The sequence below is a fragment of the Monodon monoceros genome, unplaced genomic scaffold (assembly GCF_005190385.1).
Source record: "Monodon monoceros isolate NGI ecotype Baffin Bay Population unplaced genomic scaffold, NGI_Narwhal_1 Super_Scaffold_3, whole genome shotgun sequence".
Lineage (NCBI taxonomy): Eukaryota > Metazoa > Chordata > Mammalia > Artiodactyla > Monodontidae > Monodon > Monodon monoceros.
The window spans coordinates 84,776,218-84,795,779 of NW_021703780.1; the positions used below are offsets into that span (position 1 = coordinate 84,776,218).

General features: G+C 44.4%; 2 protein-coding genes and 1 non-coding gene across 3 annotated transcripts in view; all 3 read right to left on the reverse strand.

Moving 5' to 3' along the window:
- Window positions 1-1,154: 1,154 nt before the first annotated feature.
- Window positions 1,155-2,339, reverse strand: LOC114907761 (60S ribosomal protein L12-like). The gene has a single exon (XM_029243676.1). It carries the CDS (start codon window positions 2,322-2,324, stop codon window positions 1,827-1,829), a length of 498 nt encoding a protein of 165 aa, XP_029099509.1. The 5' UTR covers window positions 2,325-2,339; the 3' UTR covers window positions 1,155-1,826.
- A 5,570-nt stretch (window positions 2,340-7,909) lies between these two features.
- The window catches only part of SHQ1 (SHQ1, H/ACA ribonucleoprotein assembly factor), an 89,108-nt gene continuing 77,455 nt past the window's right edge, over window positions 7,910-19,562 (reverse strand). Inside the window, 2 exon segments of the mRNA XM_029243675.1 lie at window positions 7,910-8,680; window positions 8,682-9,185. Of these exon segments, the coding sequence (XP_029099508.1) occupies window positions 8,641-8,680; window positions 8,682-9,185 (544 nt within the window). The 3' untranslated portion in view covers window positions 7,910-8,640.
- Window positions 10,728-10,834, reverse strand: LOC114908210. Its single transcript, XR_003796900.1, has one exon. It is a non-coding gene; the product is annotated as a U6 spliceosomal RNA (small nuclear RNA).

Sequence of the window (19,562 nt, forward strand, 5' to 3'; positions counted from 1 at the left end):
TCCCGGGTGGCGGACCGCCCGCCTGCTCCCGCGCTTTGAATTCCCGGCCCTCTTCAGCGACGTCTGACTTTTCTTTTTCTTTTAAAACACCGTGCCAGGACGAGTTATGCGCAAAGGATGACAGGCATGTTGACGGCTCACCTGTCAAGTCCCCAAGCTCCGCGGGTCAGTGGGTCCCGCAGCCTGCGCGGTAGACAGACAGTGACGATCTCCACCGACAGCCCTCGTCCCCCAGGTGTGAAGGAGTCAAGAAAAGCCCTCTGCAGTGGACACACGCTGGGACTCAGCCTCTCCTCCCACGAGGAGCTGGGTGACCTTGAGAGACTCAGGGCACCTCACCAGGCTCCTCGAGGACAGCATCTAAGGTTGTAAAGGGCTGCAGAGAGGTGAAGATACGATTTGGAATCCAAGGCTTGCCCCTTGCTGCCTGGGTGACATCAGGCAATCTACTCAGCCTGGAACCCTGGTCTCCTCGTCTGTATAGTGCTGGGGATCGTCTCTGCCCCTCAGGCACTGTGGGACTCAGTACGTTTGAGCTGAGCTCCTTTGTGAAATTAGAGGTTCACTTGGAAAACCAGGGTATGTCAAGGGGGTCCTGTGGGAAGCAGAAGCCAAGAGAGAATTACAGGTGCATCCTCTGTGAAGGATAAAGAGGAGAGGAGACAAGAGTAGGAGGAGAGGGCCTCAAGCAGAAAGAGGACTGACATGTGTGAAAGAAAGGAGGCAAGGAAGATCCGGTGGAGAGCCCCACAGGGTCCTCAGCCTGACAAAGTCTCAGAGCTGTGAAGGAAGTCCCAGGGTGGGTAGCAACGGCCCAGCACTAGCACCTGGGAACAGCCTGGGGAACATGTGGCCCCCACATGAAGGCCGTGCTGGATCAGGAAATGAAGCTGTGGCGGCCGGTAGCTGTCGGCTCGCCACATTCCCCAGCAGGTTTTCCCTGGACTGCGGGCTGAGCTGACACTCCTCTGCCTATCCTGCTCCAGGGCTGGCCACCTGACTGAGAAAAAGCCAGCCAGCACATTTCATTGGCCAACCGTGAATGACTGAGTCGCTAAACTGATCCAATCAGAGTGAACCTGAAGACACGTGCTGCGGATGCTGGAACACAAATACTCTCTTTTTTGGATGGATGTTAAGAAGAAAGTAGGTAGTTGCAGGGGCTGCTGGCAGCCGCCTTGGGATGTGAGAGGTGTCCAAACTGGGATGAAGCCAACATTGAGGATGGTAGAACAGACAAACAAGAAACAGGGCTTTGGTCACAAAGTCAGCAGCTGGGTTAGGCCTCTCCTGAAATCTACGCTATTACCGGACTTTCATCATGAATAAACCCTCTTTACAGTTTGAAGCAGCTGTCTCAGGTTTCCTGTTACTTTAAGAAAGACCTCATTTGACCAGCAATAAGGGAAACGGATGCTCTCTGATCTCAAAGAGTAAGCACAGGCATACAGTCAAGCCTAATGGAACTGGAATTGGTGAGAGGGTGGTGTAGGGATCCAGGGCTGCTCTTGGGTCCTCTTAACAGCTTCAGGTGTCTGCATCCTTCTCCATCCAGCCACTCTCTTTTCTATGACCAGCTGGTGTCTTCAACCCTCTCTGCTGTTATCTTTTCTCCACTGCATAGATCCTCCTAAATTCATATTTCTTTGCCCTCCTCTCTGAGTTTGCAAGACCAACTCTAGATCCCGTTCAGTGCATCTCTCACCCTCAACGTCTGCTGCCAAGGCCCTGATGCCCTCTGCACTTCCCAGTGCAGATTTCTGAGAGCATGAATTTTTTTTTTTTTGTCAAATAACACTTCATTAAATTATTTTTCTTTGCAGTTCTTAACCAGCTGGGCATTCCACCACACAACTGTTGATTTCATCTATGATGTCATGAGAGTGACGGTCATCAACACTGCAGCCCACAGACTGGGCAGTCCCCAGGATCTTTTTAATGGTTCCAGAGAATTCCCTAGCTAAAAACCGATGCAGCATCTGTCGGGCAATGCTGACAATCTCATCAAAAGTGATGTTTCCACTGTGCTTAATGTTTTTCTGCTTCTTTCTGTCTCTTGGTGGTTCCTTGATGGCTTTGATGATCAGGGCAGAAGCAGAAGGTACCACCTCAGTCTGGGCCTGTCTGTTCTGAATGGTCAGTTTCACTGCAATCCTCAGAGCCTTCCAATCACCAGTTGCCTTGGTGATGTCATCACCAGTGTTTTTTGGAGACACACCCAGGGGGCCGATCTTGGGGGCCAGGGCAGATGTCGCACTGACTTCCCTACCAGTGCACCTCAGGTACACGACTTTGACCTCGTTGGGGTGGAACTTAGGTGGCATGGTAGAGGCGGCTGGTGTCAGATGAACCCGGATTTGGGAGGACCGAAGAAAGTCGCACCTTGACCTCCTCTGAGCCGAAAGCCGAAATCGCACAGGAATCTTATTATTCCACTTTTTGCCTGTTTAGACATCCCCAGAGACTCTGATTCCATTGTCTTCAGAGAAGACTGGGTATCAGTATTTCTCTAAAGTTTCTCAGATGATCCAAGGGTGTTGCAAAAATCGAGAATCCCTGGTTTTAATAAAGCATTCCGCACTAGCAGATCCCACCCTGGGTCAAGTCCAAGCCTGATCCAGTCAGCTAAGAACAGAGCTACCTGGTCTCAACATACCCAGAGCTGCCCCCATCGGCGGGTCTATGCCTATAGAAGGATTGACGGGGGAGACAGGCCCTGCGTGACATGCTTAGGACAAGACAAGCCTAGCACAGAGCTTGGTACCATGCAGTGGCTCCACAGTGACGGATGTTCTGAAAATCCTGTCCCTTCTCTAATTCAAGGGTATTCTTTCTGTAAAAAACACCAGGCTGCAGTAATGCAACTGAGGAAACGTTGCCAAGGAAGTACCTAGAGAATCTAGGTGCCCATGCTTGGCTAACACACTACACAGCAGGAAAACTCTGATTAATACAATTTACATTTGAGAGTAATCTCTTCTATTTCAATAAGACTACATCAGTGCAGCTAGGAAAAGCCTCATTTTGGGAGGTTATTCAATGACTTATGAAAATAGTCGTGACCTCTTGTTAAGAGAAAAAAATGGATTTACAATTTATGTAGTGCATGATTCTAATTTTTTTTTAAATGTGGGTATATATATATATATATATATATCTGTATACAAATACACAGAAAAAAGACTGGAACTACAGATGCCAAGCAGTTAACTGTGATTCTCAGGTGAGAGGGTTTTTCTTGTAGGTAAGTGTGTTGGATTTAGAGGACTATTATTCTGAAAGGTCCTTTTACATTTTTGATGCTAACACGTTTGTGTGGAAGCATGGTTTCAGTAGAATATGGCCTGTGTACATCCATGAACAAAATTAACCACTGGCAGCCTTGTACTCCTCCCTGCCCCCCACCCTCGTTTTCTTGTTTCTAATTTTAATTTTACAGAAGTCTGAATACAGAACTCTGGAACCCACTGCCCTAGGGGACAGCCTGGTAGGAATCTCTCTTCCCTGCTCCAATCCCTTCGGCTTTCCTTGGATTCCAGGCTCTTCCAGCAGGACCTGGCCCTGATTCAGTGGGAGTTCAGAGGAGGGAAATTATTTCCAGCCAGGGAGAATGAAGGGTGACCTCCTGGAGGAGGTGGCATTTGCATGGGCCAATCTGGGCAAACTCACAGGGAGAAGAGAAAGCAGTACACGAGCAAACAGGTGCAGGTGGGAAAACACAGCATGTACGGAAACAAAGACAGTAAATATGGAACTCTGTGCTGTAGGTGAGGCTCCACGGGAGGCCCTGGGTTGCAGCAGGGCTCCTGTTTTCCGGGGGGTCTCTGGGCTGGTGGTGAAACTGCTGGAGCCTCAGGCTACATGGGACTATAGACAGGGCTCTCCAGTCGCTCAGCTACTCCTTCCCCTGAATGCTCACTCCAGCAAGAGGTGGGGAATGTCCCCCTGGAAAGAGCTTAAGAGACGATGGCCTACCACTTGGAATACCTAAAATACCAGAGGCAGAGCCTTCGGCATGTGGTCCCAGCCAGGACCGAGGCTCGCGTGGCCAAATCGCTGCTTCCAGCATTTTCTGGGGGGAAAGGAAAGCGGATCCACGTAGCAAGATTCTTCTGGGAGGTACATCCTTTCTGTTTGTTTTTTTTTCCAAGTGCTAAGGCATCTGCTCCCACATTCATCCTTTTCCTCCAGCTTATCTTTTCATGACTTTGGAGAGCAGTCTTCCTTATCTAGGAAACAAATGGCCTCTGCAGAGAGTTCTAAACAGCCGAGGCATTTATCTGTTTGACATGTGTTTCCCTGTTTGTTTTCTCCAGCCTTGAGACAAGAGTCGTGTCAACTGTGGATGGCTGAGCCCCAGTCACTGGAGAGGCATGAATCAACTTCCAGCTGCATTTATCACTTGCTGCCTTAAATCAAGTCTAATCAATGCTTCCTTCATTTGGTATGGATTGAAACTATACATAACGCACTTAGAAAATGGGCGGGAAAGGGAGCAGCCGATCACGAACAAAAACTCCACCGGGGATTTAGATGGAATGATGTTAAGGAAAGATTTGCAATCTCTGATTTGCTTTCATGGAGACGCCTGACCAAACAGTCACAGAGATTTGTGTTTATGAAGCTTTAACTTCAATCTACCGGACATGCAATGACATTACATGAAAGATCATTTTACACAAGAGGAAGAGGATGTCTACATCTTCCAAGATTTTATAATTAATATATTCTGAAGAGTTGGTATATTTTTAATACAGCGGCAACTCTAAAGCTGCCCAGAGTTTTCTTCCTATATTGTCTTTCATTCATTTCCATTTCTTTTAGATGTATCTTTTGTCACCATTGACTATATGGGTCAATTTCTAGTTACAAGATAGAAAATAACAATCTCCTTATACCAAAATAGATATCCAGGAGTTCCCTTTGATTTAGAAGAATTTTATAAAGTCTTATGGCTGAGAAAACTTGATCCTTTCTCTCATATGCCCAATTCTTGGTAATAGAATTTGATCCATGCAACCCAAATGGATTTTTCACTAGCAGGTGTGAAAACCACCCCCCAGCTGTTCAACCAATTTAGAATGTGGTAGGGAGTAGCCCTGTGTCATTTGTAAATTAATCCCGTGCCAGTGAAAGATGGTATCAGTGTAGTCCCTGGCACCTAAAACCGATCATGTCCACGGCGAGGCCCCGTGTCATTCTTCAAGGATAATGGGAGGAGAGACAGAACACAGAAAACAGGTCAATGATAATGCCCGCCCAGAAGATGAGGCAGTGCTGTGATTCACTGATGTAATTAATATTTCTGTCCAATCTGCTGAACTGTGTAGACTTTTACCACGAGCACGCCTCAGAAGCGATTGACAGGGCTCTCATTTTCCAAGGGCTGGCTCCCCCAGAAACCTGTTGTCAGGTAGCTGAAAAGAGCCCTGTGCAGCACTGGGGAGTGTGACAATAATAATAAACTCTTATGCTGGTTTAATACTTTCCAGTTGATAAAGTGTTTTGAACATGCAGTCTCATCATTCTGTAAGATAAGCAAAAAAAGTCGTTGTATTCCCATTTCCAAGAGGAAGGGAGAGGCTCAGAGGTTGGCGTACCTCCGAACTATGGCTCTGGGACTCAACGCCTTGTCTCCTCAGCCCCGAGGCCCTGGTTCTTGCCACTGAGCTGCAGCTAGGCAGCTGCTGAGGTCTCCTCTCTGTGCTTTCCCTAACTTTTTATTTTTTCTTCCATCACCCAGGGTTCTTGGGAAATGCATATGGTTCTAGGAAATCCCTCGAGTTGCCTGGCAGGTCATCTAGTTAAAAAAAATATTCAAGGCAGCACCCTTGGATGTGTTTTGGGTTACAGACATGGTATAGTGTTCTTAACTCATCTTAAACAAAGACAGGGTAATGCGATATTACAAAGCTTTAACCCTCTGAGAACAAAGAAAGGGTAAAAGTAACGCGGCAGACACGGAATCTAAAATTAAGGCGTTCACTCACATTGTTTTTAAAACTCATGAGAGTCGTTCAGCGAGTTCCTCTGCTTTGAGGATGTCCGGGAAGGATCATGTTTGCCCATCCTTTGAGGAAGAGAGCAACAGATTTTTCTACCCAAGACAATTCTCACCAAAGTAGATCCTGTTTAGATTCCTAAGTAAGGACAGAAGGTGATGGAAGGAGAAATTTCCACGGCTTTAAACTTTTAGACAAGAGTGGATTTGCTCAACTTGACGTCAGTAGAAGTAAATGAGGGGAATAACAGATAATGCATTTTCAAACTGGCCTCAGGTCATGTGCTACTGAGGAGAGATGCATTTTCAATGGTCACAGGGATTCTGAAGGTCTCTGGGGAGCCTGAGAAAAGTCCTGAACACATTCTAAAAAAGCTGTTATGGTGTTCAGGAGTTAACATGTGTGTCAAATAGCACAGTCACCCCAACTATCCTGTTAATACAAACTGGAATTTATAGTGGAAATACAAATACTTGCAACCTATACAGACCCAGAGTAAAAGGGATCATACCCTTTCCTGAAATAAAAACGCTACTGAGATTAATACATATCAGATTTCATTTCATTTCCTCCCTAAAGCAAATTGGTTTATTTCATTTGGTCATTTATTCAGCAAATATTTATGGAGCTCTGAGAATATGGGCACTGATGATTCAGTGGTAACAAGACACGACACAGACATCGCTCCCTAGGAGCTTACACTCAAGTAGGAAAATTCACATTTAAATTATTAATGGAGGCTTACGTTTCCAATCAAGATGGAGTAATACGGACCAGATGAATTTTCCCTCATGACATAACCAAACAAGGAAAACAGAAATAATACGTGAAACCATGGTTTTCAAGACACTGGACATCAGGCAATGAAAGACAGTAATCCCAAGGGATGGAAAACAAACCCCAGGAGCAGTACGAGGGCCTCGCCTACTGCCCTAGAAGAATGTCTAGGTTGCACAGGGAGGGGCGACCCAGGCAGAACCCAATGGACTCCGGAGTTCAGGAGACGGAGCTGGGGGCTTGCGGAGTCCAAGGCAGCCCAAGTCTGCAAGACTGAGTACGGGAGAGGGGAGAGCTGCAGAGAACCCCAGATACCTGGAGAGGGTCGAGGACTCAGAGGAGAGCCTATAAATGAGGCCAGGCAAGAACCACATGAAAGGATTAGAGGGACCAATGCTCAGCACTCACACAGGTGTCTATTTCCATCAGCCAGACTGGAACACTCATAATCCCTGGGGCATGGGAAAATCGTTCCTTAGGATGGGGAAACAGTGTGTCCTAGACAGAGCACTGTTCCAGACCTGCCTAACAAATTACAAAAGCAAGACCCACAAGGATCAAACTATTTCCAAGTAACTTAACTGCATCCCAAAACAAAGCTAAAGAATATTTATAAGAACACATATCCAGTACCCAACGAGGCAGAATTCACAATGTTTATCCAATCAAAGATTATCAGGCATGCAAGGATGACTCCTCTGGGGATTTGTATCTAGAATTTATAAAGAACCCTCCAAACTCAAAAATAAGAAAAGCAACCCAACTTAAAAAAATTGACAAGAGATCTAAACAGACACTTCACCAAAGATATGTGGATGACAAACACACATGTGAAAAGACGCTCAACATAAGAAGTCTTAAAAACGCAAAATAAAAGGAGATACCACTTCACACCTATTAAAATGGTAAAAATGTTAAAAATGGACCACACCAAGTGATGACAAGAATGAGAGAGAAGCGGAGCTCTCACAGGCTGCTGGTGGGCGTGTTAAATGGTACAGCCACTTTGGAAAACAGTTTGGTGGTTTCTTCAACTGTTAAACATACACCTACCATACGGCTCTGTCATTCCACTCCTAGATATTTACCTAAGAGAAATAAGAGCATATGTCCACACAAAGACTTGCACACAAATGTTCATAACAGCTTTATTTGGAAGAGCTGAAAGCTCGAAACAACCCAAATGTCCATTTAATGAACTACTACTCAGATATGGGGAAAAAAACACCTCCAAACCTCGATACACGCTACATCAATGTGTCTCAAAATAATTATACTGAATGAAATAAGCCTGACAAAGAAGAGTACATGTTATACGATTCAATTTATATTAAATTCTAGGAAATGCAACCTAACGTACAGTGACGGAGCAGACGGAGGCTTGCCTGGGGAGTGGGGGTGGGTGGCATGCGGAGGCGCGGGTGGGAGAAGGGTGACAAAGGGGCAGGAGGACCCTTGGAGACGGTGGGTAAGTACAGCATCTCAACTGCAGTACTGGTTTTATTCGGTGTGTGTATCTGTCACCACTTATCACACTACCTGCTTAAGACGCCTGCGGCTTACCGTATGTCCTGCGTAGCTCTGCAAAGCTGCTCAAAGTGCTTTAGGGCTCCACCTTCTAGAGATTCTGGCAGAGCTATTACTCTCATCTCCAAATATTAATTACACTTTGCTTTAAGAAAGACTTTAGAACTTTATTTTTAAAGGTGCAACAAGAAAACCGGCTGGTGTCAACATGAGCTCACTGACAAACAATGTTGTATACACTCAGGGAAGGCACAAAGTGAAGATGAAGGATTCTCATCCGGTCAACAAAACCAAATCCGACGCAATTCTCAATAACGAATGAGACCACTCGGGGTCAAATCTTGGGTGTCTGCCGGCTGTCTCTCTTCAGCACGCTGTCCAGCAGCAGAGCCCTTGGGCTCAGAAATCTGAACCGAAGTCTCCAGTTGTTCTCCAAGCTCCTGGATTAGAGGCTCAGATGCCCCAGGAGCCCGGGGAGAGGCGAGCGGCTGTCCCTGACCATCATCAGACCCTGGGAGGACCACGCTTCTGCACATCCCACCATGGTCAGGAAGCAGGGCCGTGCTGCTTTCCTCAACAAAGGGACCGAGCAAGGAAGGCCCTGCCTCACGTTCACCACCTCTGGGCTCCTCGTGTTCCGAGTCTGAGTCCTCGGTCTCAGACGATGTGCTGCTCTCTGATTCCTCCGAATCGCTTGTCTCAGAGCTGGAGGAAGGCGTCTGCTGCCCGGAAATGCATCGGGCTCCTGCTTTCGATGCAGCTTCTTCCTCCTGGACCAAGAGTGCCGCTGCTTCCAGTTCCTGCAGTTCCAACCCCAGCTGGGCCTTGGTCGGGGATGCTTTCTTTAAGGCTTCCGCAAGAGCTGCCAACTTTCTGGACCTTGAAGACCATTTTAAGAAGAAATGTTAGGACTATTCATTAACTGGTCTGGGGATAACAGGGTCCACAGCTTAAAGAGATAACAAAATGAAGTTGGATCCATACTTCATATGGCACACAGGATGAATCCCCAAACAGATCAATGATACGAATGGAAAAAAGGAACCAAGTATTACAAGGACACGCAGGAGATTTCCCTCATGAGCCTAGAATGAGGAAGGCCTTTCTAACTAGGATGCAAAATCCAGAAGCCACAAAAGAAAGGCAAAGATTGATAAATTCAGCTAATAAAAATCAACAAGTTCTGTAGGGCAAAAGGAAAAAAGAAATTATAAGAAAAGTCAAAAGGCTAATGCAAAATTGAGAAAAATATTTGCAATTCATATCACAAAACAAGGCCTAGTTCCCCTAACAGAGTTCTTAAAAATGCAAATAATAATCCATCAGGAAAATGGGCAAAAGACACAAGCAGACAATTCCCATACAAAGGAATACAAATGGCTCTTAAATATATGAAAAGATGTTCAACAACTTCAGTCAAATAAGAGAAATACAAATTGAAGTCGTGCTGAGATATATTTTTCATTTATCAGATTGGCAAAAATCCAAACGTTTGGTAACACTGCCAGCAAGGCTGTGGAGGAAAGGCGCTTTCATACACTGCTGGTGAGAGAGGTAACAGCTCCAGTCCCGATGAAGGAGAACCTGGCAATACCTTTCAAAACTGAAAACGTAACATACCCTTGACCCAAGCAAACCCGCATCTGGAAATTAAACACGTAAGCCACACGACACAGACCCAAGGTACTATTTACTGTGGCATTGTTTCTAATACTCCAAAGTAAGAAACACCCAAATGTCCATCAACGTGGCATACGGCTATGGCATATCCCCACGAAGGAAAAGTCTACAGCTATGTAACAGATGAGGCTCTCCAGGGGCTAACCCAGATATATTGTGTAACAACAAAAGGCCTGCCATATGTATATGCTGCCTTCTATGTTAAACACACACAACAAAGGAAAGACATAAAAACGTATTTTATTTGCTTGTACACTTATCCATGAACTCTGGAGAGCTACAGAAAACACGAATATTTATGTGGACGGGGCACTGCAGGAGCTGGAAAGATGGAAGATGATGGTGAGAGGGAGACTTGTCACCGCATACTGGGTCTTATTTTTAAAATTTTCATTAGAGTCTAGTTGATTTACAATGCTGTGTTAGCTTCTGCTGTACAGCAAAGTGAATCAGTTATACATATACATACATCCACTCTTTTTTAGATTCTTTTCCCATGTAGGTCGTTAGAGAGTATTGAGTAGAGTTCCCTGTGCTATACAGCAGGTCCTTATTAGTTATCTATTTTATATATGGTAGTGTGTATATGTCAATCCCAATCTCCCAATTTATCCCTTCCCCTGCTTCCCCCTTGTTAACCATAACTTTGTTTTCTACATCTGTGACTCTATTTCTGTTTTGTAAATAACTTCATTTGTACCCTTTTATTAGATTCCACATATAAGCAATATCACACAATATAAAAATATGGAACACTTCACAAATTTACGTGTCATCCTTGCACAGGGGCCATGCTAATCTTCTCTGTATTGTTCCAATTTTAGTATCTGTGCTGCTGAACCAAACACTATCGTTCATTTTTAAACCTATGTGAATGGAATACCTATTCAAATTTTTTAACTAAAAATGAAAAAAAAAAAGCAGTCAGAGAGCGACATGGAGTGCTTTTCATTTTTAGCAGAAAACCATCTCATGCTATTTCAGAGGATATTTTTGCTACATTTATAACATTACATTATACTGAACAGATAAACTTTTTCATTAACCTGGATTCATTTTAGTAGTTCTGTTTCTGAAGCAACGTGTAAAGCATACTGCAGTTCTCCAAAAACGATATCTTTGCTGTTCCATAGAGGAAAATCTGGTGTGACAAGTGAAAAAAAGTGGCAATGAGTGACATGTCTTCTGGGTTTCCCTAGCTCCAAAGATTAAATGAGTGCCTTGAGACAAACTGGATGAGGTGAGTTCACGGGATAAATTCATTCGTCAAAGCGAAGTCCATCCCATAAAACTGGGGAAATGAGGCTTCATTTCAATAGAGCTTAAGTGATAGATGGGGACTTGGGGACTTTCATCTAAGTGCCTGGATGTACCTGAGACCCCTTTGTCTCAAAATACTTAACGTTAACAATGAGCTTCCGCGCCCCGCCCCCGGCCCTCCACAAGTGTAACCAGGACCCGAAGCTTCCACTGCAGTCAGTGTCCAAGGGAGGGTAGGACAAGGACAATGGCCGTCATGGATGCACAACTTTCTCTTAAATGAGGAAAACCCCATGTATCGGTGCTGGGATTGCCAGAGCTTAGAAAAGGAAAGATGGTCCGGGGTAGAGAGGAAAACTGGGATGAGATCCACTAGAGTTGGTGAATGATTCCCAAAGGGCTATAACTCTGAGTGAACCCTGGTGGGTTTGAGACATCTTTAAAAACACAGTTATGAAATAAGATGATTGCAGTATAATCTACATCCATGTCCAAGACAGCTGTAGGTGATGCCCACCGTATATTTTGAAACCTTGGCTACCAGTGGCCACGGATCTGGTGAGAGCCAGTGGACCAGTTTAAACCCTCCTTACTGCAAGGCCCTGCCAGCCTCAGGACTAGTTCACTGCCATCTTTCTCACTGAAAAAGGTCCTCTCTGGGTAATGACACACAGCTTTAAGAGATAAAGAGCCATGAACTTGGGCAAGGAGACAATGCCTCACATTAAATTATCATATGCAAAATAAAAATCTGAAATAAAAGCCTTCACACTTCAGTAAGCACACACCTCACATGTTTAAGAGCCACGATAAACACTTTCAACAATACATGAAGGACGGCGCTCCACAAACGTCTCATTGCGCTGGCTCCTAACGACAAGCCTATGAATCAGCTTCATTTTTATCCCCACGTGACACATGGTGAAACAGAAGCTTGGAGAGGTTAAGAGACCAGCTGAAGTTCACCCCGCTGATGAGGGGCAGTTAGGACGGGAAGCCCAGGCCTCTGAGCTCCCGCACTCTCTCTTCCCCGCCACAGGGGCTCCCAGGAATTCTCAGGCTCAGAAAAGCTTCTCTTCTTAAGCCCACATTCTTGATTCCTTCCCAATGTGATACCACTCAACACCTCAAAGGAGCAAGTTCTGACTTGCCTAAGGCCCAGAATTCTCCAGAGAAACTAGGACTGGTTCCTTTAGCTCAGCAATCTTAAATGGAGTATACATTTAAGCTTTACCTACAGAGGTTGTAGAATCCCAGGGGAAAAAATGTGAATTATTTTTGTGGCTATTCATGAATACAGTAGATATATCTACTCAAGTTAAAACTACGTGTATCTTTGTTATTGTCTACTATAATATTACATCTGTCACTTATAAGTGCATGAATGTGGAATTTCAAAGCTCCCTACCTGTCATCTTGGCTCTTTTCAGAAAGCATCCCTCACAATGCTGGGACTAAAAAGTGTCAACTCTAACAGGTAGGGAAGTGGCAAGGATGAGGCCCAGGACCCAAACAGAAACTCGTGCCTCTTACCAGCTGAGATGACTTTTTATGCTTCAGAGAAAAGTTTGTTTCTCACTTTTAGCACTGTATTATGTTTAAGATGACCCATTTATATAATGTGTGTAAAAAATGGATTATATGTTTCTTTTTTTTATTCCTTGCCACCCTGATTCATCTCTCTCTCTCTTTTTTTAATAAATTTATTTATTTATTTTATTTTTGGCTGCGTTGGGTCTTTGCTGCTGTGCACGGGCTTTCTCTAGTTGCGGTGAGTGGGGTCTACTCTCTGCTGTGGTGCGCGGGCTTCTCATTGCGGTGGCTTCTCTTGTTGCGGAGCATGGGCTCTAGGCACGCGGGCTTCAGTAGTTGTGGCGCACGGGCTTAGTTGCTCTGCAGCATGTGGGATCTTCCCAGACCAGGGCTCGAATCCGTATCCCCTGCATTGGCAGGCGGATTCTTAACCACTGCACCACCAGGGAAGCCCCTCTATTTCTTATTATCCCACTTTTACTACCTCAAGCTGTCTAGTTTCCCAAGTTGATATTAAACTCCTTATAGAAACTTTACAGAAGAAGCATTTTGACCTCTCAAAGAATGCTGGGATAAAAAACTAATTAAAATGTTCAAAATATCATTGGTGTAGAATATGACCCAACAGCCTGAGGAATGAAAGTTGGGTTTGTTTCTATTCAATCATTTTACACAGATAACTTAGCAGTCACTGTTCACAGAAAAGGAAATTATTCCTTTGGAGAAAAAAATTAAGCCATGAAAGAGTAGCCTCTTTGTTCTTTCAAGCACTGGCACAATTAGAGTTGGTTCTAACTCTGCCACTCCTTGTAAATTCTAGAATCTAACTCTGTAATGGCCTTTCCATTTCAGAAAACACCTCATTTAACACAGTTAGTGGTTTTTCACTGTCACACTCAAAACAGACCAGGCTAGGTCGTGTCAAAAAGCCTTGTCAAGTGACATTATTAGTTAACTAGAATGCTTACAAAAACCAGGTACATGTGGATATACTCAATGAACACATACGCTGAGTTACTAGTTGTACTTATAGTATATATTTTATATCTAAGTGAAGAACTCCTACCTGTTAAGATGTATTAATTACAGAGTGAAGAGATTCAGCATTTAAAAGACACATGATAGATTGTACTAATGTCGTATTTTAATAGAATTATACTCACCACAGGTTTTTCTTAGAAAATTTTTGGAAATGTAATCCTGCCATGTAGCTTTAAAAAAACCCAAAACCCTGCCATTCTGTTTATAGATGTGAAATAATATCCTATCTGGAGGAATTTTTTTTTTTTAATTAAAGACTGCCTTCTGACAAGTTACAGTAAATCCAACTGCCATGAAAGAGTAACAGTAACAGCTGAGGGTACATGCCTTTACTGTGGCTAAGCTGATATAAAATTTCCTCAATTATTTTATATTTGGCAACTGAATTTAGGGGGAAAAAAATAAAGGGAACCGTAGCCTTATGAAACAGCCAAAACAAAGTGCAAAAGGAGCCCTGAAATGCAGGAAAAAGAAAACTAGGTATAAATAGAAAGCATACATCCTGTTTCTTGCTGTAGAGTTTTGTCTCAAACTATCAATCAACTTTTCACCACTTCCTGCAATAGCAGGCCTACTATAAATCTTGTAGTAACTGACTAGGTTTCATTTCCTCTGCCAAACCCTGCTAACCTGCCAGGCATGACATACTGACACTAGAGCCAGCAACTGATAACGTAGGACATGACTCCAGCGAGGCCACTCCAGACACATTTCATACTGGATGACGATGGAATACGCTGACTTGGCCTTCTAATTTCAAAGCGCAGACACACACACAAACACACCCTCGGGTTCTTTCTGGGAACGAACAGTATATCAACTTTCTTTTTAAAAGGAAATGATGATAATGACGTCTAACCATAATTCTTCTCTACTGAAAAGAACCAGTTCCAAACTTCAAACTCCTCTGCCCAAAATACATTTATGCAACCTGATCTAAATAAAAGGTAATGCATTAGCTTTAGGTAGAAGTTGCTAGTGAAACTCTGCTCTGAAAAGTGCCATGAAAGACAAACAGCAATTGATGCACAGAGGAATACAGCCTCTCCTTACTCTCTAAGAGTAAAAACATTTCCATCTCAGCCATCAACACAAACAACGGATCTCTCTGAACAAGAAATTACCGATTCTGTATGTCATTTGACATACAGAAAATACTGCAAGATAAGAGTCATTCATGGAAGCAACCTAAGTGTCCGTCAACAGATGAATGGATAAAGAAGATGTGGCACATATATACAATGGACTATTACTCAGCCATAAAAAGAAACAAAATTGAGTTATTTGTAGTGAGGTGGATGGACCTAGAGTCTGTCATACAGAGTGAAGTAAGTCAGAAAGAAAATACCGTATGCTAACACATATATACGGAATCTAAAAAAAAAAAAAAATGATTCTGAACCTACGGGCAGGACAGGAATAAAGACGCAGACGTAGAGAATGGACTTGAGGACACGGGGAAGGGGAAGGGGAAGCTGGGACGAAGTGTGAGAGTAGCATGGACATATGGGACATATATACACCACCAAATATAAAATAGACAGCTAGTGGGAAGCAGCTGCATAGCACAGGGAGATCAGCTCGGTGCTTTGTGACCATCTAGAGGGGTGGGATAGGGAGGGTGGGAGGGAGACGCAAGAGGGAGGAGATATGGGGATATATGTATATGTATAACTGATTCACTTTGTTATAAAACAGAAACTAACACAACATTGTAAAGCAATTATACTCCAATAAAAATGTTAAAAGAAAAAAGAGTCATTTATGCCATATGGAGTTTGGGCCAATGAAATAATTTTTCATCCTATTTTCAACTTGACTTAATACCATTCTTTGGGGCTGGATTATGAAAAACAACACCTAGTCCATTAGACCATTAGAATAATTTTCCAAAAACTCCCTGTATTAGTTTCCAGTGACTGTCATAACAAACTACCACAAACTGGGTGGCTTCAAACAGCAGAAATTTATCCTCTTACAGCTCTAGAGGCTAGAAGTCCAAAATCAAGGTATCAGGAGGGCTGCTTCCTTCTGAGGGCTCAGAGGGGAGAATCTCTTCCATGCCTATCTCTTAGCTTCAGGTGTTGCCAGGAATCCATGGCTTATAGACACATCACTCTTAAACTCTGCTTCTGTCACCACCTGCCATTCTCTCTGTGTGTCTGTCTGTCTTCCCTCTGGATGTGTCTCTGTGTCTCTTCTCCTCATAAGAATACCAGTCATATTGGATTAAGGGTCCATCCTACACCAATATGACCCCATCTTAACAATAATTTATATCTACGACAACCCTATTTCCAGATGAAGTCACATTCTAGGGTTCTGAGAAGGATATGAATTGGGGGGGCACTATCCAACCCAGCACAGCCTGTCTTCTAGCCACCCCAATTCATGGCTGTCCCACATGCAATATACATTCACCCGTCTCAACATCCCCAAGGTCTCAATCCATTCCAACATCAATTCTAGGTCCAAAATCTCATCTAAACCTCATCTCAATCAGGTTTAGGTGAGTCTCTGGGTATGCTCCATCCTGGGGTAAATTCCTCTCTGTCCACAGACCTGTAAAACTAAAAAACAAGTTATCTGTTGCAAAATATAATGGCTGGACAGGTGTAGAAAAGACATCCTCATTGCAGAAGGGAGAAAATGGAAAGGATAAAGGAGTTACCATTGCAAAGCAAGTTCACAACGCACAGGTCAAATTCCATTAGTTTTTTTTTTTAAACATCTTTTTTGGAGTATAATTACTTTACATTGTTGTGTTAGTTGCCACTGTACAACAAAGTGAATCAACTATACATATACACATATCCCCATATCCCCTCCCTCTTGAGGCTCCCTCCCACCCTCCCTATCCCACCCCTCTAGGTGGTCACAAAGCACCGAGCCGATCTCCCTGTGCTATGCGGCTGCTTCCCACTAGCTAGCTATTTTACATTTGGTAGTGTATATATGTCCTATTTGTCCATGCCACTCTCTCACTTGGTCCCAGCTTCCCCTTCCCCTTCCCCAGGTCCTCAAGTCCATTTGCTACACACAAGAGCAGACTTCTAACCCCGATCCAGGCGCCTGTCAAGACCAGCTGGTCAGCAGCTCAGCACACACACCACACCCTGCTGGGTACAACCACCTCTCGCATGTAGGCAATGGACGTAAAAGTCTGTTCAGGCTTGGACTTTCAAGAACTGCCTTAGGAAGCCTTGGATTTGAAAGCCACATTGGACAACAGTGCTGACAAGCGTTCATCTACAGAAAATCAAAATCGGGGAAGGCCAATTTTCTTAATGGTCGCTTATGTTCTCTCAAAAACTACTTGAGTTCAACTACAGTGAAAAGCATTTGTCTATCGGAACATCCTTAAGTGACAGTCCCTAGCCTATCCAAGGAGAATTTTCAAATAGTCTTAATAAAGGTAACTGATATCAATGACGCATATTTCGTTCCTCTCCTTAATAAAGCCCTGCTACTTAAAGTGGAGTCCCTGGACAGCAGCAGCAGTATCATCTCAGAACTTGTGAGAACTGCAAAACCCCAGGGCCTATCCCAGACCCCTGAATCAGAATCTGCAATTTTAACAAGCTCCCAGGGGACCTGTATGCTCAGTGAAGTCTGAGAAGCACTGCTTCAGACAGCCGTGACCGTGTCGGAATGATGATTATGACCACCTTACACTATACAGCTCTCAGCATCGCTGACTCAATCTGACCAAACAGCTGGCAGGATGGGACTGGCACGAGGCTCTCCCCAGCTCCTAGGTCAGCTCTGAAGCTTCAGCCTGCAGACACTCAGCCACCTGAGCTCCAGGTCAAGGTGCGAGGAGCCCTTCTCTAATGGCCCTTTGGCTCAAGAGTTCTCTCCGTGGCCTTTCTTCTAGGCCCGCTTGATCCTGAGGTTCGTTCTCAGAAACATCTCATCTCCCAGCACCGATTCAACAAAGCTGGGATCAGCTGCTTTCTTGCACAAAGTCTTCAACCTCTGCAGAGATCTCTCCCAAGGCCAGGCTCCAGAAGCCTGCTCCTCCCCCACTCCCTCTCCAGCCCGGTTAGGCCCCACCCGGGCCTGCCCTAGCCCCGCCCTGCCCTCCTCCGATTGCTTCCTTACCTCCAGTATGGGCCTCTCCCACAAGTAACCTCTACCTCCAGTTCTCACTGAAACAACGCGGCAGACGCATTTCTCATTCATTCATTCATTCATTCAATATCTACCGAAAGTACGATGTGCCTAAGCACTGAGCAAAACAGATAAGGGCCCTCATGCTCATGGAGCTTATACTCTTGTTTAGGAAAAGACAGACAACGAACAGAAACTAAGTAAATACAGAGTGTGCTAGATGGCATAACTGCTATGGAAAAAACACAGCTGAAAAGTGGCCCAGGAGTGCTAAGGACAGAGGGGATTCAATTTTTTAAGTTTTTAGAGAAGACCTCACTGAAAGGTGACATAAGGGACCAAATACATCGAATAGCCTAAAGTGTGAGACCTGGCTTTATTCTTGCTTTTTACTTAGTCCATTTCTTCCTGTCTTGAACCTCCAGCCCACTGAACTTGGTACAATACTCACATCCAACCCCTGCTCCCAGCCTAAAAGCCATGTGGATGTCAATTCCCACGTAGCTGTCTCTAATCTCCAGATCATGTATCCATGCCTAGAAAACTGCTTCTCCTACCTTCCACTCACCTGAGCCTGATACCCAATCTGTGCTGTCCCACGTTCAAGGAAAATGACAACGGGCTATCTTATTTCTAAAAAGGAAGACCCAGAGATTTAGTAGAAGAGGAGAAAACTTCTGGCCAAGCCAGAATTTTATAGTATTTCATACTATAAATATAAGCTAGATAAAATTACTTAAGGGCTCAAGAATGTATCTTTCTACAGCTAACTTTTCTCTGCTAAGAAACTGTGAAAGATGCCATAGGAAGGCCTCATGCTCAGCCACCAGGGAAACAAGGGCAAAGATTACAGCAGATCCACGCCCCTGGTGCGGGTGGAGGATGGGGCATTAAAGGCACAATTAATTCTCCTTTAAGGACTGAGCAAGCCACTCTGTTGAAGTCTACACAAACGCAGGCTGGAGGGAACCTGATAGATAACTGAGCCCAGGGCTGTCTGGCACAGCTTTGCGTGAAGATGGAAATGCTTTAGATCTGTGCTATCTAACGTGGTAGCCACGAGACACATGTGGTAACTGAGCACTTGAAACGTCCAGCGTGACTGAGGAACTGAATCCTAAATCTTATTTTATTTAAATTAATCTACACTAAAATAGCCTCACGTGGCTATGCATACAAAATTCGACTAACAAGATCGAATCGAAAGCCCTAATTTCCTGTGACAAAGACAGGACTAGACAAAGCTAAGAGTACAGGGCTATCACAGCCCGGAGCACTAATAGTCCACAGAGGCACCAGACTGGAGGGTTCTGAACTGCTTTCATATGCGTGAGCCCGTGTGATCCTTTCCTCAGTCACATGGGCTAAGCAGGTATGAATGACTCTCTACACTTCACCAGTGCTCACAGGCCACAACATGGGCCTGATGCCAGAGGGTAAATCCGGGGGATGGCCAGGGCTTCTAACACGCAACCTGCCGTGTGCTAGCTCCCACCGAAGCAGTGACACCATCTGGGTACTCACAGGGCTTATTACCTAAGTGAAACAAGAGGCTGGAAGACCACACTAGCCAGGAGAATCACTGAAGAACCTTTCCTATGTTGGGGGATCCAACCCTTGGCAAAACAT